The 24,420-nt window shown below is 40.2% G+C and overlaps 1 protein-coding gene across 1 annotated transcript in view; it reads left to right on the top strand.

The window, feature by feature from the left end:
• Positions 1-1,186: 1,186 nt before the first annotated feature.
• Positions 1,187-24,420, top strand: part of CAMK2G (calcium/calmodulin dependent protein kinase II gamma) — a 202,108-nt gene continuing 178,874 nt past the window's right edge. The window contains exon 1 of the mRNA XM_035897264.1: positions 1,187-1,257. Coding sequence (XP_035753157.1) covers positions 1,202-1,257 — 56 coding nt within the window. The 5' untranslated portion in view covers positions 1,187-1,201. The remainder of the gene's footprint in view (positions 1,258-24,420) is intronic.

Below are 24,420 nucleotides of genomic sequence, written 5' to 3' on the forward strand. Positions count from 1 at the left end.
TGGGCGCTCGCCTTGCCGCAAACAAGCTGCTGGAGTGACTCAAGGGGGAAATCTCAAATGCTGCTTTTGAGTTTCGGGGGTGGGGGGGTGGCGTGTACGGTCAGGGCGAGCAAACAACTGTGTTCGGAGTTAGGTTTCTGTAAGGGGCTCCTTGGGTTCCCCCCGGCGGTCAGCAATTTCTTAGAGGCATTTAAAAAAACCAGAAATGTGAGCGACAGCTATGAGAAGAATAACTGGTGTTGAAACGTGCCTAGAGATAGAAACAAGCATGTTGCATTCTATTCATGTGCTGCTACCCATAATGAGAGAAGCACAAATGATTTAGTATCTAACAGAGGATTAAATTGATTCAGGTGTGGGTTAAATACAGCCCACTGGGAGGGCCAGAGTGTGTGCTTGAGGTACTGAACGTATTTTCAGAGAGCTGCCTCCAGCTGAAACACAGGACATTTGGGGTGAGCAGGGTGCATTCATCATGCCAGCTGGAAGCTATTAGGACATGGGGCTCACAGCAGGGGCTGAACTCATCTTCTCCAAAGCTGCTTACAGCTCCCTCATGCCTAAGCAATCTTCTGCTCCCAAGAAATTGGTCATGGTTTTCCCATAATTTTTGTCTGCCAAAGAAATAATCAAAGTGGGGTCATTTCATAAGATGTGGATGGTGATGTGAACTGACAGACGTCTATCTAAGAATGCAGGCCCAGCAAAGATGTTCTTTTCTAGACCAGTAAAATATGATTTTTCACATTATGCTGTGACATTGTAGGAATACAATGAATAACAGCAAACCAGCACATAGTATTTGTGGGTATATTCATGGGGTTTAACTTCAGGTAGTGCAGGTGACTGAGCTGAGGCAGGTCTCCGTAGGCTGTATGCTGATGAAGAGCAGTTTCTTCAGAGGCCAGGTCAGAGCAGGAGTTGACCTGAATTTCCTGCAAGAGCAATGTTTTCATAACTGGACAATTCACAGCTTAAGGAGACCACCTTTCTATGTTTGACATCTGACTTCACTGGTATGAATATGGCTTAGCTTTCTTCTTCCCTCCCCACCTTCTATTTGTGTCAAGGCTGTGGTATAACCGTACCTTTATTTGAGTACTGGCCGCTTACATTCTCTATTCCTTTCTGTTTAGATCTTCGAGCTCACATAAGAAGAGACCTCACATCTGCCGAAAGCACTCTTAATTCACTTCACTGAATGGCAGGAACTGCGTCAAGACAAACACAAAGGTGGAAGCCCAAAAATGAATATAGGTAAGGAACAAATCTTTCTGAATTCCAGGAGGGTAATTTTTCTCTCTGTTGGTGGTGACTGGGTATATCAACATCACAAGCAATTAGATCCTCTAAGAAACAGGGCAGAAAATATCAAGGTAGAATCCCCATGGCACTCTCTTCACTTTAGAGGAGTGGCCATGGAGTAAATTTACAAGTAAATAATAAATAAAAGCAGTCTGGAACATTTACTCACGTAATGAATTTTAATATGTCAACGTTGCACATAATAAATGAAGAAATGTGTCATGGTTTGATTCACCAGGGAGAGCAGGGAAGGGCCAAAGTTCTGGGAAGAGGAGGGCTCCTCGGGGCTGGACAGCTCCTCTCCTTCCTCCTCCATGCTCCCAAAGAAGAGGGAGGCCTTGGTGGCTTCCTCAAACTCTCTTTCTGGAAAAAGAGTCAACCCTGGAGCATCTGGGTTTCCTCTTCCACATTTTTTGTTCCATGAGAAGTGCTGTCGAAGTATGAGCAATGATCTTGAACCTTTGACCAAGCTGTGTAGATGTCCTCTATTCCTCATTTTTCCCCTAAAACCTGAAGGTTCATACTTGTTTCCCAGGCACAAAAGCCAAACATTTTTGTTGCCTTCACCCTGTCACAAGATACAGCAAGATTCAAAACTGCTTTTTTCTACCATTTGTTGTATGCTTAGGTTTTACTGAAATACTGTATTACTTTCTTCTCAATGATATATCTAAAATGTCACCAGAGAAGTGACCTGGGCTGTGGTGTTGCCTTTTCAGTCAGGCTGGTAACAGTTACTTACTAGAAACTCTGCCATGTTTGCAGTACCGCTTTAGTGCCTTCAGATTCCTTTGGTCTGAATATTTGCACCTAGATAGGTGAATGCATTGTAGTTGAATGATTGAACTGAAACTATGGTTTAGCAGAGAGATACCCAAGCTAGTTGCAAATGGGTTTGCTTTGGTACTGCAAATAATCTCCCAGCAAACAAGGCTGCATGATCTCCACGACCATTAAGTGACTCTTAGGGAAGCAGAAATGGATGAAATAATTTTCAGTGCCTGAGTTCACTGAGCTGGCTGATGGCTGGCACAAAAAGGTCTGAAGTGGGGCTGCAGCTGAAATAAACCCTTGGACCCTTGTTATGTGCCCTGCCTTAAGGCAGAGACCTTGGAAAATCTGTAGCCTGGCAGTTCTGGCAAGACCTCCACCTGACCTCAAAGCTGCACCTGCCTGTACAGATAGGAAATGCACAGACCCAGGGCGTGGGAGGGGTGAAACAGGACCAGTTCTGCCACTAAGGGACTTTTGGTAGCTTCAGGGTCAGGATTTGTTCATTACTGCGTGTCTCGAGAGCTTAGAAGGGCCCTGTTACAAGCCATGTTATCTCTCCAGAATCAGATCATCATAGGACAGAGGAAAAGAAGGTCTTTATAACTCAAAGTCAAAGTTGTTTGGGAAGAACAGTGAACAAAATGAAATGGCTGCTGAAAGACTCTCCGTGGAACTTATGAGCCCAGTAGATACTGATTAATGACAAACCATGGGGCTTAAGAAAGAAACTCTTGTACAGACCCATGAACAAGTTTGGGGTTTTGAGAGACACTTTCTGCTTTCCACTGTTTAATTCTTTTTCCTTATACGTTTCTGTGGTTTCATCACTTTGGTCTCTCATCTGAATTTGGCAGAGGTGTGGGCAGGATGGAAGGGGGGAAGACTTCTGAAGAAAAGAGAGGTACTATGAGAAGTGATATGGGTGACCTTGTAGAAGGTATTTTACCTACTTAGTAGGAGTACAGCATCTAAACAAGAAAATGCAATTCACAAAATTTAAAGTAATTCTCTCATTTACATAGTCAAGGCTGTTTAAATAATAGAGTTTTATATATTTCTCTTGTCTGTACCTGGATTATAACACAGAGTGAAGTATATACACCTATTATGAGCCTCTCGTGATCCAAGTCTGTGAAGCCCTTGAGTTCGTATAGTACTTCTCTCAAACAGAGGTCAGAAGCAGTGGACCCAACACTGAAGAGCTAGTAGGATTAGACCCACAGTCAGGCAGTTCTTGGTTTACTGTGATTCCGTGATTTAGTTTTCAGTTGCTGATAAAAATCTTGCTGATTCTTTTAATTTATAGTTGAAGTAACTTGAATGTGTCAGACTAATCAGCCAGCCTGACTTAGCAAATTTAGAAAAGACAACATTCCATTCCAACTAGATGAGGACACTGACCTTCTTAAAGAAGTAGAAGGGTTTTATCTCATGGTGGCGCACTGAAAGAGACTGTGGAGTTCGCATTATTTTGCAGAAGTTGCCGGGGTGGAGTTATTAGTTCTAGTGTTCATTTTCACAGCTAATGATAAAAGATTAAAACTAAAGAGAAATACCATCCACCACACCTTGATTCTGGTGGTCCATCAGTAAACCCCAAAAGGATAAAATTCACGGAGAGTTAAGTAACCCTGTAAATATTAGTAAAAAGAACTGCCACAGACGTGCTGTTCTATCAGGAAAAATTTCCCCTACTGTGGTACCCTGACACTCCACACTGGTTTTCTCAGTCAGGGACACTCACTAGCCTAATAGTAATCTCCACACTCTTAGAATTACAACCATGCTTAGAAATCTGCCCTAATCCTGAAATCCGGGCTCTGTGAGCAGACACTTCTGCAAGCTGCCGCTGAAGGTAATGGGGCTCGGTGCAGGCGGAGCAGTCTCTTCTGCTCAAGGCACTTTTAGAGTCAGGGCTTGGATATGCCTGAGGCTTTATGTTGCCTTAAGTCTGAGGGTTGTGTGGAGCACATTCTGGTTTGTATCACATATCAATAATAACAGAATTTTGTCTGTTTTGCCAAAATGGCTTCCCATGAAGAAGGTCAGTGTCCTCATCCAGTTAGAATGGAATGTTGTCTTTTCTAAATTTGCTAAGTCAAGCTGGCTGATTAGTCTGAAACATTCAAGTTACTTCAACTATAAATTAAAAGAAAGATAATTTTCAGGTCTTCATCACTCATGGTACACTAAGAATGGGGAGGTCTAAATTTCCATATGAGCAGTTATGTGTACCTGAACCTCTGCCGTCTCACATGAAAGAGCAGGGTTAAGCCTCACATTCAGTGTTTAGCTAGTGATTAAGACTACAAAAGCTAAGAAAACACCTAGAGCATTTCCACATGACTTGTCGTCTCCATAATTATAATACTTTGTTGTTGGGGTTTTTTTTAAAGAAAATATCTTGTCACTGAATTAGGTAGCCCCAGCTGTGGGTATAGAATGTAAATAATATAGCTGTATTTACAATGCTTTATGTATTGGAATGCAGCTTCAAAATCAAACAGTATTGGGTTACAATAAATTTTGGATTATGGCAGAAAGGATTTCAAGGCAGTCATAAAGATGTAACTAGTTTAAGGGAAATTTTCCAGTACAAAATTATTTTAGAATATTCTAGTTTCACCTTTAAAAACACAGTCACTTTTACAGTAGAACATTTTGTATTCTCCCTCTGATATTAGCCCACTTAATTATTTTAATCAGTTTACTTCTAGCTCTTGAGATAATAACAGGTATGACTGCGTAAACCAATAGATTTTAAAATGTAAACCAATAGATTTCGAATGTTACATTATCACCATTCATAAAGTTATACATAAACTTATACAGCTTGCTCTTTAATCTTATTCTCTCATATTACAGTTTGTACGAGTTCCAGGAATTTCCAGAGTAGCTGATCTTAAGTTGAATGTGATTCATAAAAATTCTTGTATTTTAATGACTCTTTATTACTTGTCAGTTGTTTGTGGTTGGAATCTGAAGCAAATGGTGATCTCATTTCCTTTAGGTATAATTCAGCTACTCAGGTTTCTTTGTTTATTTAAAATTGTGTTCCTTTTCCTCACTGCCTATTGTTTTGCTCTTATCTGTGTTATCTGTGTGGGTAGAAGTAGCAGAGTGTGTCAGCTGAGGGCCACTGGACTCTCTCTGGATGCTTGTTGACACTACTTGTTGCTTTGCAAGCAGCAGGAGTAGCCGGCCTTTATCTCTGAACCAAGTCAGTGTAATCAAAAACCTGCAAACTTGCTTCAGTCACAAGAAACCAACTGCTATTGGCTCAGCTATTTTATTGTGCTAGGAGAGAGTGCGGTTGAAGCTTTAAAACAATATAATGCCTCCCAAGCACAGTTTTGTTGGATACTCCAGCCGCATTCTTCAAAGCAACTGATTGTGCTAGAAGTTGACTCTAGGTACAGGCTGAGCACCTTGAGTACCTGTGAAATCCCCTGTCACTGGGCCCATTTCATTCATGCATAGAAAGCAGCTACTTGACGAATGTTCTTTTTTTTGTATACAATGTTCTGTTGTTTCAGTGAGCTGTCCGGATGCGGATATTTTTTTGAACAGCGATGATCACATCTGAGGGTTTCTTCATCAGCTTGATGTGCACCTGCTTTCAAACTATGTTTTGTAGCTCATTTAGCATTTATGAAAATCCATTGATTATGAAAACCACTGATCTCTTTGACGTTTGTTGAAATTGCTCAGTTGTGACAGCTAATATCTAAAGCAAAGATTAGTCTGAGATGCAGACGTTGCATCCAGATCCTAAATAGATTAAAATTATGTTTGCATTTAGGTGTAGGCCTATCTTTAGTTTCTAGTTGCTGGTAGCACTGGGGGACTTCTGAGTCTGAAGCTAGAAGAGAGAAAGCAAATAATACAGTTTTTTAGGGATTAAGCTGTGCTTCGTTTGGTGATCCTAAATTCTGAAGTAGGGTATTTTTCAAGGGAATCCTATGTCTGCCTGCCATTTACTGATCTGGAATAGCACATTGAAATCTAACATTGAAAATTTACAGAAACAGCTCACTTGGACTATTATTTCTGTAGTGCGTCAGTCAATCAGATTCACATTCCACAGGAAAACCAACAAACTGAGGGCGCGCCAGTTGGCAGACTTCTGGAGAAAAAGATTTGCTAAAAACTGGGAAGAAGGCAAATATGGGGGGGATGAGTTCTGCACGCTGTATCCCAGAGATGGTGTATCCAGGGAAGCAGCATACTCTAGCTCCCTGTGCAATACAGCCCAGCTGAGAAAACTGGCACTGCTTATCTCCGCAAGAGGCTGCCTGGGAAGATCATTTAGGATTCCACTCCTTCCTCCTCTTGCCTTTGCCTTTCCTACTCATGAAGGAAGATAAATGCCTAAACTAACATAGGCAGTTCCTACCTACAGGGAAGGAAGCGGTGATTTTACAGGCTGCCCTGCCAAGCAGCACTAATACCGTAACAGGTGTCTTAGTGGAGAGACAATTAATTGTTCCTGCTCTCAGTAGGGTGTGACACTGCCTGCTCTTATCAGTTTGGCCTCCAGGAAGGAAACAGCACATTGTGTAGGTCTCGCACCTCTCAGGTAGAAGCGGGTGCAGGATCAGTGGCAGGGAGCCCTGTCTGCCTGGAGGGTAGCAGGTGGGCTGTGTGTATCCCTTGATGCTCATCGGAGATGCAGATCACTCACAGCCATGGCACAGAATTGTGCTACAGTCCTTAAATGCAGGATTGTTTTGACTGCATATGGATATGGATAGGTACCATAATGGTGGGCAGCAGTATAAATTTCTAAAGCATTAATTTTCTAAATAAATACAAGCAACAGAAGAATAACTCTAATAATAAGATTAATTACATTAGTCATGGACTGTTCTATGAAGTACTGAAAAAGCTCTGAAGAAAAAAGACACCCCTGTGAATTTGCAGCTGAAGGAAAAGGATACCAAATGCAGAAAGATGGGAGTGCAGAGAGCCCATAGGGCAGTACTGCCCAGTGTCTCAATACACTTGCAAGTGAACAGCTGATGAACAATTCAGAGGAAAAAAGAGTTTTAAGGAATAAAAGTAAGTTGCTTCCTGGGTGCTGTTGAACAACAGCATCCTTCCTGTTTAAGCTCATAAAGAAACTGCTGAGAAGAAAGGGGAAACAGAATTAACTCGGGTACTGTAATAATAGCATGTCTCTTGGGTGCTCTAATAATAGTACTTATCTTTTTCTCCCCCTCCCACTCCTTCGGATGTTTTGGCTGCAGTCTTCCTTTTTTTTGAGTTAGCTTCCTGTAATTTATTTCTAGTATAGACATTGTGCTACTTTCCCTAATCTTAGTTTGCTGATTGCTGTTTAAATTTTACAGCGCTTAAGTAAATACATCTCTTGTGCCTGCTCTCCTACAGGGACTTTAACACCTATCCTGCCTATGGCAGTCGATAAGAAAGAGATATTACAGAGCCTTCCCGTATATGATAAGCACAACAGAAAACAACTTTTAAAAATACTTTTTGTTTGCAAAATAGGCCTTTTTTTCATCCTTGTGCAAAGTCTTACAGAGCGAGGTTCTGGCGTATAGTGACCTACCATCAGTACCACCAAGGGTATTCCTGCCAGAAAACAGAAATACTTACTTTCTGTCTCCCTCCTCTGTCTCCATGGCTTTTTCTTGGCAATACTGACAACTTGTGCCATTCTGAGATTTTGGTTAGAACTATTGGAAATGACAGTTTTTATTTCTTCTGAAATGTATGTAGGTTTTGAGCAGAATGTCTCAAATTGAAATATAACAAAGCCTCCCTCACTGGGACTTCTTAAAACAGCTTTGGAGTTCATCTTCCCCCAAAGGCGTCAGGAGTATGCTCACTTGTCTCTACAGACCAAGCAGTGAGTGAGGCATTTACAGGGGAGATGGAGAAGGCAAGGTGCAGAGCAGAGTCCATGCTAATAAATCTCCAAGGCTCACTGTCTTGGGCTGCATGCTGGTACTGGTGTAGTCATAATCAGAAAGGCAGGGTGGAAGGTGGTGGAGAGGCAGGGTGGGGGAAGAGGCAGTGTTAAGTGTCATTTGCCTTTCAGAAACTGCTGTGGTTTAGCCAGGAGAAGGGTAAGAAAGAAGTGTTATTAGGTAAGTAGTTGTCAGAAATGGAAGGAGAACACAGTTTCAAATGAAGGTTGTGCTGGAAAAGGTTGAAAGCCACTTCTCCCTGGACTTAGTATCAGAAAAGCTAGTAAGTGGACAGTGGAGGTTGGCCACAGAGGTAATTCAGGAGGAGTCAGCATCCAAAGGATGAATGTGAGAGGATAGGCCTAGAGGACATAGCTAATGAGGTGCTCTGAGAGTGAAAACAAATTATGTATGGTTGACTCAGTGAAGAACAGGTGGATGATACAGGATGACTTGACCAAAGAGAATTCCACAAGAGAAGCCTTTGCAGGAGCTTTTCTGCGTGCAGACAAGAGAAATGGAATTGCATTTGTCAAGGCTTTTGGCAGGCGGAAAAGTTACATTGCTTTCAGTGTTAGAGAAAGAAGGTGGAGGACAGTGGTTTGGGACCCGAAAGGACCAGGAAAGATGAAGCTCTGTTATAATTAAGTTGAGTTTGATCTTATGAAAAGTCTTACAAAAGGTGATACCAGAGAGATGTGCAGATCTACTCTTTGACACAGGGAGGGAGGTTTACAGTAGAGGTGTAACATCATGCGCATAGAGATGGCAAATTAATTTGTTTCCAAGTGAGATACAAAATGAAGAAAAACAGGAACCAAAAGAGAGCCATTTCAAGGCAAGCAGTGTTGAGTTAGAACAGTATGAAGAGAAGCAGTGAAGGAGAGAGCTGTGGAATATGGCCAGTGATGTGTAAAGGGAGTTCCCAAGCCCAGGAGAAGGAAGACAGAGCTCTGCTTCTGAACAGTTCTGGTGAGGATATCTTCCCCTCCATGGAAAGGGCAGAGGAGGATTGGAGAAAGCCTAAACTGAATTTGGAGGAGAAACTCCACTGTTAAGTTTGTATTTGGTGAGCTCTGAAGTGATCGATGTACGAAGTAGTTGCAAGTAGTGTAAAGGGGGATATTGTTCAGGTAAGACAGACTATAGGAAAGAATTGGATTTTCCCTCCTGGCACCTGGTGATGAGCTTTCATGTTGTAGTCCAATAGGAAAGCTTTTGCCAGCCTATGTGAATTCCCCTGAGATAAATGGAAACTTCTAATATAGTCTGTGTAACACAATTCATTATATGGAACTACTTCCATGAATAAGCATTACTCAGTGGAAGTAAGGAACGTCAGGACAATCCTAGGCTGCTGTATTATGCCGCACTGAATATCACTTAAAATTACCTTACACTGTACTGAATATTATTTAAAAGAAAACTAGCTTACGGACATCCTTGTCTTCTGTTCATTTCAATGGAATAGGTCTGGGTACCAAAATACCTACTAAATCAGAGACCCAAACCCTTTTCTGAAATAAACATCTATAAACTTAGTTACTCCATAACATGTTTATTCTGGTGTAACACAGATCAGCATTTGGCCCATAATAACGCATCACTCTTTTCTTGTATCCACAACATTATACAAAAAGCCTACTGTAGAATGTATGTTCCAATGGAACAGCTTTTCTTGGAAAGCTACCTAGTTACTCATTGTCTCTTGGGCCTCATAGATCTCCCATTTCTCTCTCTGCAGGGCCTTGTTCTCATCAGGGAAAGGTGGAGAATGACTCCTGCCCTAGGCCACGATCTTCACTGTAAAAGCTAGAAATTTGTGCCTTAGGCTGACAAGAGCCTGGAATCCCAATCTTTCCTTCCAGAGTAATTGCAAAAAGTGTGTGCTGCCTCTGCTGGCTCTTTTGTCAAGCTCCTGCTCTTACAAGATAACTTGAAGAGAGTCTTATGGGGGGGGGGGGGAGGTGGGAAATGGTGCAGGCATTGAATGTCAGTTGTGCACTGGTTCTACAAAAGCATGAGCTCATATACCATAGGACTTGTTAAGTGTTTTTAGGGGTGCTCTCATGGGACATAAGGACACCAAATACATACCTGAGGCATTCTGAACTAGGCCAAGCACCTTTACATACATACATACATACATACATACATACATATATATATATACACATATATATATATATATATGTGTGTTTCCATGCCTAAATTTGATATGTTTGGAAATTAAGCTTGTAAGAGTGATGGTTTTCAAGCTAAATTTCAATAAAGACAATGCAGACCACTAGGTCAGTTGCTTGCTTCAGATAGTTTTAGGTGATTAATGCTATTCCCCTGCCTTTCATTCTTCCCACTGTGGGAATCATACTGAAAAAGGAATTTATCTTGTCTTTGACAGTCTGGTGATATATTAGTAGGTGATTCCACAATAGTATTTGGTGCCAGGAAGAGGTATTTGCTTTGAACCTCAAAGCATGTCACTGCATTAACATGAGATAATTCCTGAAAGTGAGGTTCATTAAAATGACAGTGCTGCACAGTTACGGTTTCACAGCTCTCAGTTCTGGAGCTAGACAATTTGGCACGCTTGGACCTCTGTGTTGCTCTGCATTGCCTTCTATAGGCATGTTTAACATTTTTTCCCTAGCTGTGATATATACTGAGAAGACTGATTCCTCAAAAATGAGTGAGAAAACACAGAAAAAGAGGAAATACAAAATCATTTAAGGAACATAAGGAAACCACAGTTCGAGCATGTGACATGGAAGTCTGCGTGAGGATATGTATCAAATATTATAACTTGAAACAGTTTGTGAAACTTCAGACTAGACATACAGGCAAACTTGGCCTTACGTACCTTCAGAAAACTATCAAAAATATAGATATAAGCTCTGACTAATACATATCTACAGACACTTCAAAAGGCAAAAGAAACATTATAAACTATGTTTTGGTTATTAATAAATTACATGGAAATTTTCCAGCAATTTAAGAAAGTGAAAATAAGAGTAGATACCCGAATATCTGGTGTGACTTTCACATTATGAGAGGATTTCTTCTGATGTTAGATGGACCAGTGCTATTAGAGCCAGCAGAGTCCCAGGAGCTGTGACTCATTGGGAGCTCTACGGCACCTTTGATGTGACAGGTAGTTCTCTGAACCCTGACATGAGATTTACCTTTCAAAGTAAGAGTAACACTTCTTCTAAAGAAGTCTTTCTAGGAAGAGGAGTCAGAAAGCTCAGTGGATGGAAGTCAACATCATATTTTCTTTTTACTTCTTGACAAAATAAAAGTGTTTATTGCTTATAAGCAGGTGATTAACTATAGGAGTGTGTCCTTATCTGATAGATACTCTATCCCAGAGCCTCAGAGTGGTAGATCTTATGCAATGACCAAAGAAAATGGTGCACTCATGAGTTACTCTGTAGCACTATTGCCATATGTCACCTCTACTGAAACAGGTTCCACAGCAGGGCAATCTTCTGTAGCACCTTCTTGGTTTCTTAAGACTCCTGTACAGCAACATTGCGGCTATGGAAAACTCCACAATAATGTACTTAGAAGCTGAAGTTTGGGGTACATAGGAGTATTCTGAATGCTGTGGATCTATTTAGGCTGCATGTATAAGCTAAAAATGGTAGCCACTGCAAAAGAATTGGTTCAGATCTTAGTGCCTGGCACATAGGAAGCCCCCTTTATGTCATCTGAGAATTTCTGATTTCAATTTTCAAGTTTCCCAGTGCTTCTTGTCTTCATCATTCGGGCATAGGATGAGAGGTCAGTGCTGTTACTCTATCAGCAAAATACTGTCCCAGTTCCTTCCACCTTCAGGAGGAAATTTGAATGTGTTAGCAGTTCAGGGCTAGGCTTATACTGTTTTTGTCTCATACTACTATTCTCCTTTTAGACAATCTTCTTCAGAAACCTGGTTAATTGAGTCTCCAGACTAATTAAAACTTTGGTCACTCTCTGAAATGTGACTTGCTGCTTACTACCATATTAAAGCAGATACTTGATGTGAAATACTGGCTTCTTTGGCAGGCATGTAAGTTGTCAAATGTATTTTAAATAAGCTGTCAAATGAGAATAGTTACAGCTGGGCTAACAATGAGAAATCTAAACAGAAGCATCCATTACTTCTGCTTACAGCTTTATTTCATGGATATTCCTAGTACTTAACAAATGTTTTTATAAGCACAACTTGCCAAAACTTTTGCTAATGGAAATCATAGCAGGAGAGTCACAAAACTGCAGGAGAGTGCCTAGGCTTGGCTGGCTTGCAGAAACAACTCTGCTGTCCCATGCCCAGCTGAAGTGGTTAGCGCTTGCATGCAAGCATAACCTCATGATGAACTCACTGATCCTCACTAGCAATTAACTGTTTAGCTACTTGCAGCCACCAGTCTATCACCAAGAGGAAGAGACTGCTGTCTGCCTTTTGCATATCATAAGGACAAGTACATTTATCAGCATTACTGACCAGAGACTTAGCAATGAATTGATGAGCTGGGACGGTCATGTGTAGCATGTGCACATGACGTTATATGTGTATTTTCTGATAATAGTACCATGTAAAATTCCCCCGTGAGTACTTTATTTATTTTTAAAATGTGTAATATTACAGTGATCTAAGAGTTGTATGTTTTGGTTTTGTCTATTTCTAGAAGTGTTGTACAGCCTAAGATATGGGAATGCAACACTCTCAGAAATTTTTTGCTATCTTAACTTCCTGACAAGGAAAAGTCATCCTGTTCAATAAGATGTCTGTTCTGTTATAAGGAAGTGCTTTGCAACTCCATTGAAGAAGGACACAAAGCAAGAAAAGCATAAAGGTCATCATGCTTTCTGTTTTCTCATTTGAAGAAACTTCGTTTATCTTCCTAAGAAAAATGAACATCATATAACACATATGAAATGCTATGGCATTTGAATAACCTAATTCAAAGTCTGTGGGATGGAATAGTGTATTTTGTTCAAACACTACACAAACTGCATATGTTCTCCCACTTTGTTGTGTTAGGTTCTGAGATTGATTCTCAGCTAACCAGCCAAGCATTCCTCCAAAATACTACAGGCAGAAACAGTCCCGCAGGAAGTGGTATTTGTGATTCAGTAAACGGCACCTTGCCCACTGAGTCAGTGTTGAGCCAGTGTCCGAATGCGTTTCTAGAGTGTGGAATATAAAACTAAAGTTCTGACTGTTTGTGGCCACTGGGAAATTCATTGAACTATTGACGAGAACTGGGATATTAACCGGAACATCCCAGATTCCAGACAGGGATAATTACAACTTTCCCCCACTTAACTTCATTGGGAGAATTATTCTCTTTTCCTCTGAGCTGGTATCTTTTTCCTGCACTTAGCTGGTCACCATCCTCTAGGCATGTTGGAAGGATGAGTGCCACAACTCAGACATACATTCTGTCTTTGTGTGGGCACTGCTGGAAGTGCCAGGCTTTGCACCTGCAGTTTTGCAATTCCATGACTTATCCCACTTGGAGACTGTCTTTCAGAGGGACACTGTCACCGTAACCTGTCCGAACCTTTTCAGATGGTTCAATTTTGCAGCTGAAGGGATGAATATTTGCAGTACATTTCCTCTCAGGACTCGTGACCCAGTAGATGTGCACAATGACTCAGAACAGCCTTTTCTAAACAAAGTCTTAATTTATGGATAGCAATTGAGCAAACCTCAGCAAAGTTTATACTGAAGATGTCCACATGTCATCTTTCCTACTGGCTTTCACACATCTAGTACAGAATTGTTCGCTACTCAGTAGGTTTTATGTTTGGTTTGTTTTTTTTTTTTAAATCTCACTGCTATATAGAAAAAAAAAATATCCCAGCTTTACAACTTAAGAAAAATAAGTCCTTGAAACAAATGTCTAATGTCTTTCATCCACACGCTAATTTATGTGAGGGTTTGTGGCAGCAAATTTTGGTACTCGGATTTACAAAGTAATGCCAGAAGCTGCTGTAAAAGATCACAGCTTCAAGTCTGAAGTTCTCCAACAGGCAGTGTAGGTGCTGTGATCCTGCATGTAGTCGATGATTTAGTGCTTAGAATTGTAAATATTTTTCATGTTTAATTTTTCACAGAAATCTTTTTATCATTTTCCTGATTTAAATTTTTTGTAATTGTGAAATAATATCTACCTGCATTTCACTTAATTTTAGGGAAATTTTAGTAGGACTCCTGGTAACGCTTGTTTTAGACCTGCTAGCATTATTGTTAAAACCATTGCTAGCTACATATAAATGGTTTGAATTTTGTAGCAGGAAGATGCATTTTGAACCACTTACTTAATCACTGTAATCTGTATGTAATGGTTAACTGATTTCTGGAGTTATGGAACATATTAAATGTTAGGTAGCTCATTTAGCAGGTGGATTTATGTGGAGTTTGTCAACATGTAAGTACCTCCATTAATGTTGACAATGTGTTTGAACGTTAGATGTATCATCTCAGCAAGAAGATGCGGTTCATCCAGGGTGATGCAGTAGCTTCCACAGCAGAGAAAGGGACATAAGCATGCAAAATTCAGTTTCCTGAGCACAACAGTACCAACTCTGAGCACGTGTTGGAGCCGAGGCTTGCAGGTCCAAGCCCCTTTGCTCTTAAAGGAGTAAATCATTCCATCAGAGTGAGGAATAGGATATTACTCAATGTGAGAAACAGTGGCAAGATTTCACTCTGAAATGTGATCAAGAAGTTCTCTTGGTGTCATATAAAGAACACTCTGATCATACACAGGACACCAGTTAATCCTGGTCGCTCCCCTTCCCCTTCCTTTATCTTTCCTCCACCCTCCAACCCAAAATTTTCCACTTGATAATGAAGGAAGTGAGGGAGCCTGGATGCTATACTGGGAGAGAAATCTAGAGGAAGGGCTGGGTCACTTAGTCAAGCAAAGGGGAGGAGAAGGAAATGGTCAGTGAAAAATAAGGTTCTAAATACAGGGCTTTGGGCTAGAAATATGTTGAAACACTTCTAAAGAAATGAGGAAAGGGGATAATATAGGCAAAGCAATTTAATCATATGCAACTAGTAACAGGAGCCTTCAAAGTCTTTGGCCTTGTGTGAGACCGGCTGCCAGCAATATAATGTAGAGTGACAGTTCTTACTATGTATTTAACCAGAAATGCCAATCATTATGAAATTCCTGGTACCCCTTCACCCCGCAGTCCACCACATAGCAGCCTGCCTATGCTGAAGCTCACTAGTTGACCATAACTCCGTTTTTAGCAGAATCCTTACTAATGCCTTCATCTGTCATACCTGCCTGTTGCAGCACCTTTCTTTGTGGCTTCTGTCTCCCCCTCAGATATGATGATTTAGGCTGTCTACATTCTGACAGTTTAAAAAACATATAACAACAAAAGAAATGGATTGTGTCATATCCAGTTGCCATATTGGTGTACATTGCATGAGTAAATTAGCATCTGCTTATTTAAAAAATTAAATAATTGTTGGTCTTTGTACTGTGCAAACATAAGTTAATGTATTTCATGGTAGCCAATCCTAAACAGTTTTTCATTGGATTTTTCACATTTTTCTTGTTTTAAGTGTTGCTTTTGGGGTATTTCTTCAACTAGAACATTTTCTGCCAGTAGTTCTGTGAACAACTACAGAAGCCAAGAAACCTGTTTGTGAGCATGTTGGGTTTCATAGGTGTAGTGCTCTTACATTATAATGCTGAAAAGACTTCTACAGTGCAGAAAATTAAAAACTTTAAAAAGCTCTTCAGTCAGAAATGCTGGTATTTTATGCCTGTATTGCCATGGCGTGGAAGCTCACAGAGTGCAGATGGTGAGTTGGGCTAGTTGGCAGGAGTTGTGGGATCACAGACAGTGGAGTCCCTCTGCAAGCACTCCAGCTTCTTGACAAATTCTGCTCTTAGGGACTGGCAAAAGAGAACTGAAAAAAATAGTAACATTGTTATTTTGAGATTTTATGATTTGACTATATCTTTCCTAGCCTTTGGAGAACTGTGAAGATGCAGATATCATGCTGAAGCAGTTACTCATTTCAAGTCGTGGGGAAGGGTTAGTAGTTGAAGACTTACTGGAAAGATCTTACATTGCCAAGTAACTAGGCAGCTCAAATCCCTTCTAAATTCAGCTTTAGGGAGATTTTTTAAAGGATATCAGTGAAAAATCATTGAGCAAACAGAAGGCATTGTCCCTTCCTGTACTAAACCTGGTTCATGAATAGGATTTGTTGCCACTTCCTGCACTCTGCTATTACTGAGCTTCAGGGATCATGAACAGGCAAAACTGTTATGTAGCTGTTTAAGAATTGACAGGGCAAGCTTATTTCACTCTGTCCTTGGAACTGCAGGTTGAAGATAAAATGGCTAAGACTGAGCTTTTTTACTGCTTGAGAATTGGTTTGTGAGCATTCACTGAGTTTTGTAAGGAAAAGAGTAACTGGCATCACTCCTTGATGTCTGCTTACATTGCTCTTATACAACTCATTTCTTTGAGTTCTTTGCTGCATAAAGCAAAGGTCCCTCTTTGCTTTATGCAGCCTGATCAGCAAGCAAAAAGTAGGTGCTGTCTCACCTAACTGTAAGAGTTTTAGCCAGGGTACACACTGGACCACAAGTCTAACAAGGAGTGGCTGAGGGAACAGGGCTTGTTTAGTCTGAAGAAGAGGAGGCTGAGGGAAGCCCTTATTGCCCTCTACAAATGCCTGAAAGGAGGGTGTAGCAAGGTGGGTGTTGGTCTCTTCTCCCAAGTAACAAGTGATAGGACAAGAGAAAATGGCCTCAAGTTGTGCCAGGGGAGGTTTAGATTGGACATTAGGAAAAATTTCTTCACCAGAAGGGTTGTCAAGCATTGGAATGGGCTGCCCAGGAAAGTGGTGGAGTCCTCATCCCTGAAGGCATTGAAAAGACGTGTAGGTGTGGTGCTTAGGGACATTGCTTAGTGGTGGACTTGGCAGTGCTAGGTTAACAGTTGGACTTGATGATCTTAAAGGTCTTTTCAACCTAAATGATTCTATGATTCGATGATTCTATTCTAAGATTAAGAGAGACTGAAGGTTAAATATTGAGGAAAAGCATGGCTTTTACCCAAAGGTCTTTTTAGGTATATTGGGGCAACTTCCCCATTTGCTTCAGATACATAAACAAGAACACCATGCTTAGTGGCAGCAGGAAGTTTCTGTTTCTTACACTTCCTGGGAAAGTACTTTTCTTCATTCTTTCTTTCCTGTAGCAAAGCTCTGCTAGCAGATTCTTCCCCAGTGGTTCAGCCTGGTGAGAAACAATTGTCAGCTCATTCTCTGAAAGCAGCCAGCTGAACTTTTTTGCAGGTGCATCATTACATTTTCACAGTTCTCTTTCTAGCCATGAGATTTCTTTCTTAAGTGTGTGGGAGTAGGCACACTCACCATAAGAAGATCTCTGTCATCCATCTTACTTGTCTTCTAGCTGAAGATGCTCATATATGAGCATCTTACCTGACTCTAGCTCACACATTTATTTGCCTTCTTATCTATAAATGCAGGGGGAAAGTAAATTTTTCAAGGTCATAAGTAGTCAGGGTGAAGAGTAGTGCAGAGACCAGCCTTTACTCTAGTGCTTGAATTCTAAGCCAGAGGTCTCCCAAACTGCTGCCTGAAGAGGGCTGGTTTATTATTTAGTACAGGTCCTCATTCTGTTATTTCCAGCTGCCTCAAAAAAACCTCAAAACTTGACACCTAGCAATGTGAAAACATACAGAGCTGCCAAAGAAATGGAAGCAAAGCTCAACGATCTCTCTTCCTTCTCTTCCTCAGACTTCAGGGGAGAAGAAAAGTAATCTTCAGGCCCACTGGCTGTATGTACCCACCAGCAATTATCAGGGATGCCCCAGATAGCAAAGACAGGGAACATTAATTTTCTTGAAGCTGCTGGAAACAACCATATCTTTAGCACTACACACATTTATTCATATCACATACATACTGCACTTCAATTCTTCCTACTAGTAAAGTGAATTATTTTGCCTGCACAATAAGTACATTTGTTTTTATATTTGTATTTGAAGAAATCCTGGCTTACTCCAGACACATGCGAAGAGAAGGGGTTCTGTAATATGTTTGAAAGTAATCTATGTTAATAGAATAAAACATTGTCACTCTAAATTAAGGGACTTAATTACCTGGTGTTGCATTTAAAAAAAGCAAGGTGCACAACATATTCTATTCTATCCTATTATGGAAACTGTTTTCACCTTTCCAAATGAGCCAAATTTTGCAAAAGGATATGTTTCAGGGAATTCTAGCAGTATGAATTTCTCAATAAAATTCCATGCGTTCTCACTACTAGTCTGCAACATCTCAGAACTGACCAGTGCATCCAGCTGCCTGACATTGCGTGCGCATTTGGTCACATCAAATTTGAACCTATTCTGTGTCAACAAGAGGGGGCTGCTTAGTTTTGTTTAGTTTTTAAAGATTTCTAAAGTATGATGAGAATCATCCAGTGAGTTGGGATAAATTCCCTGTGGATTTCAAAGTCATTGTTGGTTTATCCTGTAATCTAGAACTGATACTGATAAGAAGTATGACTGTAAACACAGCTGAAATAAATTAAGATATCTTCTTCATTAAAAAGGAAAGAATAAGGTCTGATCTGGCTTTTTATATTTTTGAAATAAAATAGTAGAAAACAAAATAATTCTTAGAATTCTTTAATTAGTAGCTGAATAACCAAAGTGACTGTTCAAATATAGGACGATTGAGGCAGATAGCCTCTTAATTATTGTGAAAAATATTAAAACAAGCAGGCTTTGGAGGAAAGATATGTAGCTGTCATGCACCACGCCCAGTTCTTGCTAGATTTGACACATTAAGAAACATGGCTGGTTTAGGGCAGAACCTGAAAAGATCTAAGAGCTAACTAATATTAAGTGTTCATTTCACAGGATGTTACTGATTTTTATGCCTTAATGTAAACTCTCTGCAAACTGTATCTGAAATTTCCTGCTTGTGGTAATCCAAATGGGAAGCACAGTTGGTGTAGGTATTCCCAAGGTAGCTTTATGCTTTTTAACTTCGCTACATCTAGTAGAGCTGCAGAAGCATGCAGTTTTCACTGTTGGGCCTGGAGTCCCTTTTGGGCATGCAGAGCTGAAGCTGCCGCAGCTATGCCGGCAGCACTGAAGATTCATGCTTAAAGCTGCTTGGGATATGTCTACACAAGTTACAGAGCCACTAGATTGCCCTGTAGACAGATTCAAAGGTGTGAACCCCACTCAAACCTCTGTTGCCCGGGCATCCAAGTTACAACCATTTCCAAGTTGCTTTTCTATGAGCTGCACCAATGTCTCAAATCTGTCTTGTTGATCTCCAGTTCTCCAGCACATCTCTTATGCCAAGGCTCGCAAACAGATCCTCTGAGCAGCCCTGTCCTGCTGTCTGCTGAAATGCCAACCCAGTGACACACTGATCTAGCTTCCAGGCATAAAGCTAGTGGGGCAACTTAAGTTCTCACCTAAAGCACATGTGTTTCCTTGTCCTATATAATTTTTGTATCTGAAATTAGTCAAGCTGTACGTGCTTCCAGCGCTCTATTTGCTAAGGTACATGTAACGTATTGTGTTGAGGAAGTATGTCATAAAATTGCTTGTTTACTTTATAGCACAGTACGCTCTTCATTAAATCAGTCACGTAGAAGAGGAAAAGCAAGGTAGTATGAGCAAAGTAGCTGAGTGATGGAGGACTATGAATTAGTCATATTTACTGTAGGATATCATATTTACAGTAGAGTGTGTTCCTAAGACAGGTGCTGTTCTCTGTGAAATTTGTGTGAAAGGTGTTGATGACTTGTCCGGTTTCCTCTTACCTCCTGTCCTATGGACAGTTGTCTTACCATGTTCAAATGTTTCCCCAACTATCTCATTGTAGGCAATCTTCCTGGACAGCCCAGAATATTCTCCCGCAAAGATACCCTTGTACTATCAGAGGCATGCCCAGCAAAGACCGTTAACCAACTCCTCTTTCATCAACTGCCCCCAGCTCTCATGGTTTTTGCTTCCCTCCTCTCCTCAGACTACTTACTACTTGTGGCAATCACGTGGCTGTTTATATAGATTGCTTTTCTGGTCAGCCTGCTGTGCAGAGCTGTGAATGTCACGTTCTGTCACTCCACAAGGATGGGGCAAAACGGAAGGGTGTCCTTTACTTCTTTCCTAGCTGTGTGTTAAATGCTGTTGATTTGGGTATGTATGTGAACCACCAATTTATTCACAGTAGAGACTGACTACAGGAGAGAGGGAATCGCAACTCGCAAGCCTACCAGGCACCTTTCAGCCTGGTTTTGTAAGGCCAAGTTATTATCCTCTATCAAATTATGAAAGAATTTCAGGGTTTTGTTTTTTTTAAAAAAAAAACACATGAAAGTTTGGGACAGTCAAGGTTTCCAATGTGTCTTGGTTTCCATCTCTGCCTGACCATTTCTTTCTGATGAGAATTCTGCAGACAATAACCGGTGCAGTTCTGTAAAATAGGTACAGTGAGAACTCTTGCTGCTGTTTTATAACTGCTGAAGTAGAGGTGTCAGAAATGGGTCACATGACCAGCTGGGCTGAAAATTCAGGAACAACAAAGTTTTTGCTGTAGTACCCAGTCCCCAGATAGCAGAGATAACAACCAGTTATATTTGCAGGTTCCCATGAGCAAAGACGTAGCCCAGGGCTGTGCAATCTTGACAGCTGACAGTAATGTTGAAAAGATACTGTGGCATTACCAGATATTGTGCTTGTCACACTATGTTTTAAAAGTAAACTATTCAGGGCATTATAGGAAGAGAGCAGCATTGCATTTTTGTTACTAATGTATGAATGTTACTTAAGTAATTTGAAAAAATTCTAGAAAAATGGTAAACATCTTCTATTGTGATGAAGTAGCTCAGTATCAGACTGGTCATTAGACTGATCATTTACAAGTAGTGAGTCAAAATTTGTCCCAAGCTACACCCTCACAGCTCCACTGACGTCACAGTTGGTGACCTTTGAACAGTTCTATTCATAGCTATCAATGATGCAGTTAGGAAATGTAAAGATGATGGTATTGTATACTGCCTCTACAGAACCATTAGCTGTAATAGTAAGAGCTCTGATTATAAAAATACAATTAGTAGGTAGAAGAAGTGCTAACAGTCACAACCACCAAATAGTTTTATGTGGTGCTTTTGGTCAACAGAAGCTCCATTTATTTTGTTTTCCATAATGAAGATGGCCAACTATTTTCAGCCCCTTGAGATTGGAAAGAAGGTCATCCAAGTTTCAGCCTGGTTTCCAGTCAATCTGTTAAAAATTCCTACCACTAAAAATGCAACTAAAAGTAGTATTTTATTTGCCTTTCTCATTAAGCAATATTTGAAGTATTTAAGTGCTTCCTAGCTCTTATTTTGCCTTTTTTAAGAATGAGAGGCAAAATGAAACCCATGTCCATGAAACTGGCATACACAGTTTAAACTGGGGGAGAGACCACCTCGTTGCTTTTGCTGCTCCCATGTGTATGTGAGAGATGGAAGGAAAGCCAATGGCAGAGACTGGTATAGCTAAGGCGATACATTCCTCTCACTGCCAGCTGGAGCTCACACTGCCAGTCATCTCCCACACCCTGATCCTTCCTCTAGAGGCAACCACAGGAGCACATCTGATTGCTTGCAGCTCTGGTCATTACTCATTTCCAGTTGTGACCTAGCACTCACCTGCTCTAGGCAACTGGTGGCACTTCACCTATGCCAAAACTGACCCCACTCAGAAATGTAAGAAAAAGTTTCCATGCTAAGTCTTGAAGTTCTCCTGAATAGTCTTAAATTTCCGTAACACATGGTCTAGACTAAAAACCCTGATAAACATACTACATTTATGTGGGATACCAGCTGTAAATTGCATCTGGTATTCTGGATAGATGATAGTATGAATAAATGGTTTAGCTGCAGGAGGAGGCACTAAACTTTTAAATTATATTGCTTATAGGTCAAGTGGGAAAACAAGGTATAAATGCAAGTCTTGTGAGTTCCATTCCAGGGCTCTACTTACAGGTATCTTCAATGAAATCATGTGAGCATTGAAGTGCCCCAAGGGCAGTGTGTGTGACTGTGCATGATGTGTTTGGTTTCATTATTTCAATTTTTAATGGTTCCATAGTGATAAATCCCCCTCAGCTATTATTTCTCTCTTTCAGAGGATATTAAGAAAAGTAGCCTCCTGTTCTAGAGACTATAGAGTAGTTTTGGAAAAATTGATAATGAATGACAAACCCCCTTGAAATGAAGACCTTTTCAGATGCTCATGTTCCTCTGACTTCCATATCCGCCTTTTCTTGGAAACTTCGGGTTTATAATTTAAAGTAAATGATAAATATTTGTATTTCCATGTTGTTGCATAGTCCACATTCTTTCACGGCATTTAATGTGTTCCAGTTTGTAAATACAAGCTGTTACAGGAACCCTTAATACTTACTAATTGGAACAGATTTGTTTTTTCATGAAGTTCGAAATAAAGCAGCCTGTCAGTCCAAAGTATACAGTTGTCCCACAGCTACTGGGACATTGCATTTCCTCGCATGCCTGCTGTCTCTAATGGAGTTGAAGGAGTTCTGTGTCATTCATGGTAGATTAGATTAGTTTGGGTGTGGGGTAATTTTTCAGATTATATGAGGAACCTCAATATGTGTGGTATATATTTAGAATGAAAAAAATAGTGAAACTCATGTACCATGCTAACAGGTGATTCAAGCCCATAGAGTGTATGGAATTACCTTGAGTACATTACAAGTGCTGAATTTTTTTAAAATGTGGGTGCTTCAGTTCACCCCTTTTAAAGATTCTTGAGTTGGCACTTAAGTTTGATGAAAAGTTGACTTAAGTATCTTAAGCTGACCACCCAAAACCATATTATATCTTTTTTTTCAGGTAATTTTTGAAAGCTATTGCAATCTATACATATTTTTTAGGTTTGATCCTTCAAAAGCCTACAACAGAATAGGATTTTGCTGTTTTAAGCATTTCATAAATGCATAAAAAGTCATGCTTTAAAAAAATTCAGCTAATACACCATTATTTGGTAGGACAGTAAATGAGAAACTGAGGTATGGAAAGTTCAGCCGGCTAGATCAAGGTCATAAAAACGAAATCTGGAAAGAGAAATCAATGGCAGCACTGGAAAGATTTCCCAAATCATTTCCATCAGCTGATTGCTCATAGACATCTGCCCACCTAATAGATTTCAGGAGACGTGTATTAGAATATGGACAATTTGCGATCTTCAGTCTTACAGATGACATGTCTATCAGAAATGGTCTTTGCTATAGTATGATATGGTGTTAATTTCTGTGGAGATTAGGGGTTTGTGTTTAATTGTCCAGTATATTAACTGAGTTCCTCCATTTGAGACACTAGAGAAAATCTACTACTTTCCACTAGTACATGATATTGGTACTCTAGCTGGAATGTTTACTGGCTGCCAAAAATATATTTACATGCTAGTTGTTTGGAGAGCACAACACTTGAGAAATGAAACTTCAGGCTTTTTTAAAAAAATATACACATACTTAACAGCAGCAGTCCCATCTGCTGTTTCCCAGCTTCAGCAGTATTATCTGCCATTATCTTCCAATTCCTATAATTAATATCTCCACCAGACAAAAAGCTGGACTATTGTTCTTTGAACCAGGATCAGTCAGTACTGATAATTTTATATTTTTCCCTGCCAGATATTTTACAGATCCTATGTCTTCCAAGCAAAACATTGTTTGATTTAAATTGAAGTATCCTAAAAAAAGAGCCCTGCTAGGGAAAACAGCTTGCCGTGTGGAAGACAAAGTTCAGCAGCTGGTAATGGTGACAATGTATCTATCTGATCACTATGAAATGACAAACAAATCCATAACTTTAACTATTTGGAATAAGGACTGCTGCAGAATACAGATGTTAGAGTAACCAAGGCCCTTGTTTTAAGAAAATTGCAAGTGTCTTAATTTTTTAATTTGTGATGGTAGGTCTTGTGAGTCAGCAGAAAAAAACCCAAAACTTCTGTAAATTCCTGCCCTTGAGCTGGAAAGAACTTTTTCCTGCACATAAATCCCTATCATTATACCTTTAAACCTTTACAAAGTTCATTTAACAAACATGTCTCAAGTGGCAAGTGTCCAAAGGGATGGAATGATTTCAACAGTTCTTCTGCCATCAGTCACTCATTTTCACTTTGACACGTCTTGCAAGGGAAGGAGAAGAGGCTAAGGACCTGCTAATCTTTCTCTTGCCCTCAAAGTATAGACGACTGAAGACTGCATTTTTTAAGGCCTTAAGGGCATAGCTAGTTTGAGTACTAATAGGGAATATTAAATGAACTCCAAGACGCTTTGCTTTGAGAAGAAAAGACACTTCCCCAGACACTTATC

The sequence above is a fragment of the Egretta garzetta genome, unplaced genomic scaffold (assembly GCF_000687185.1).
Source record: "Egretta garzetta isolate BGI_Z169 unplaced genomic scaffold, ASM68718v1 scaffold56, whole genome shotgun sequence".
Classification (NCBI taxonomy): Eukaryota; Metazoa; Chordata; class Aves; order Pelecaniformes; family Ardeidae; genus Egretta; species Egretta garzetta.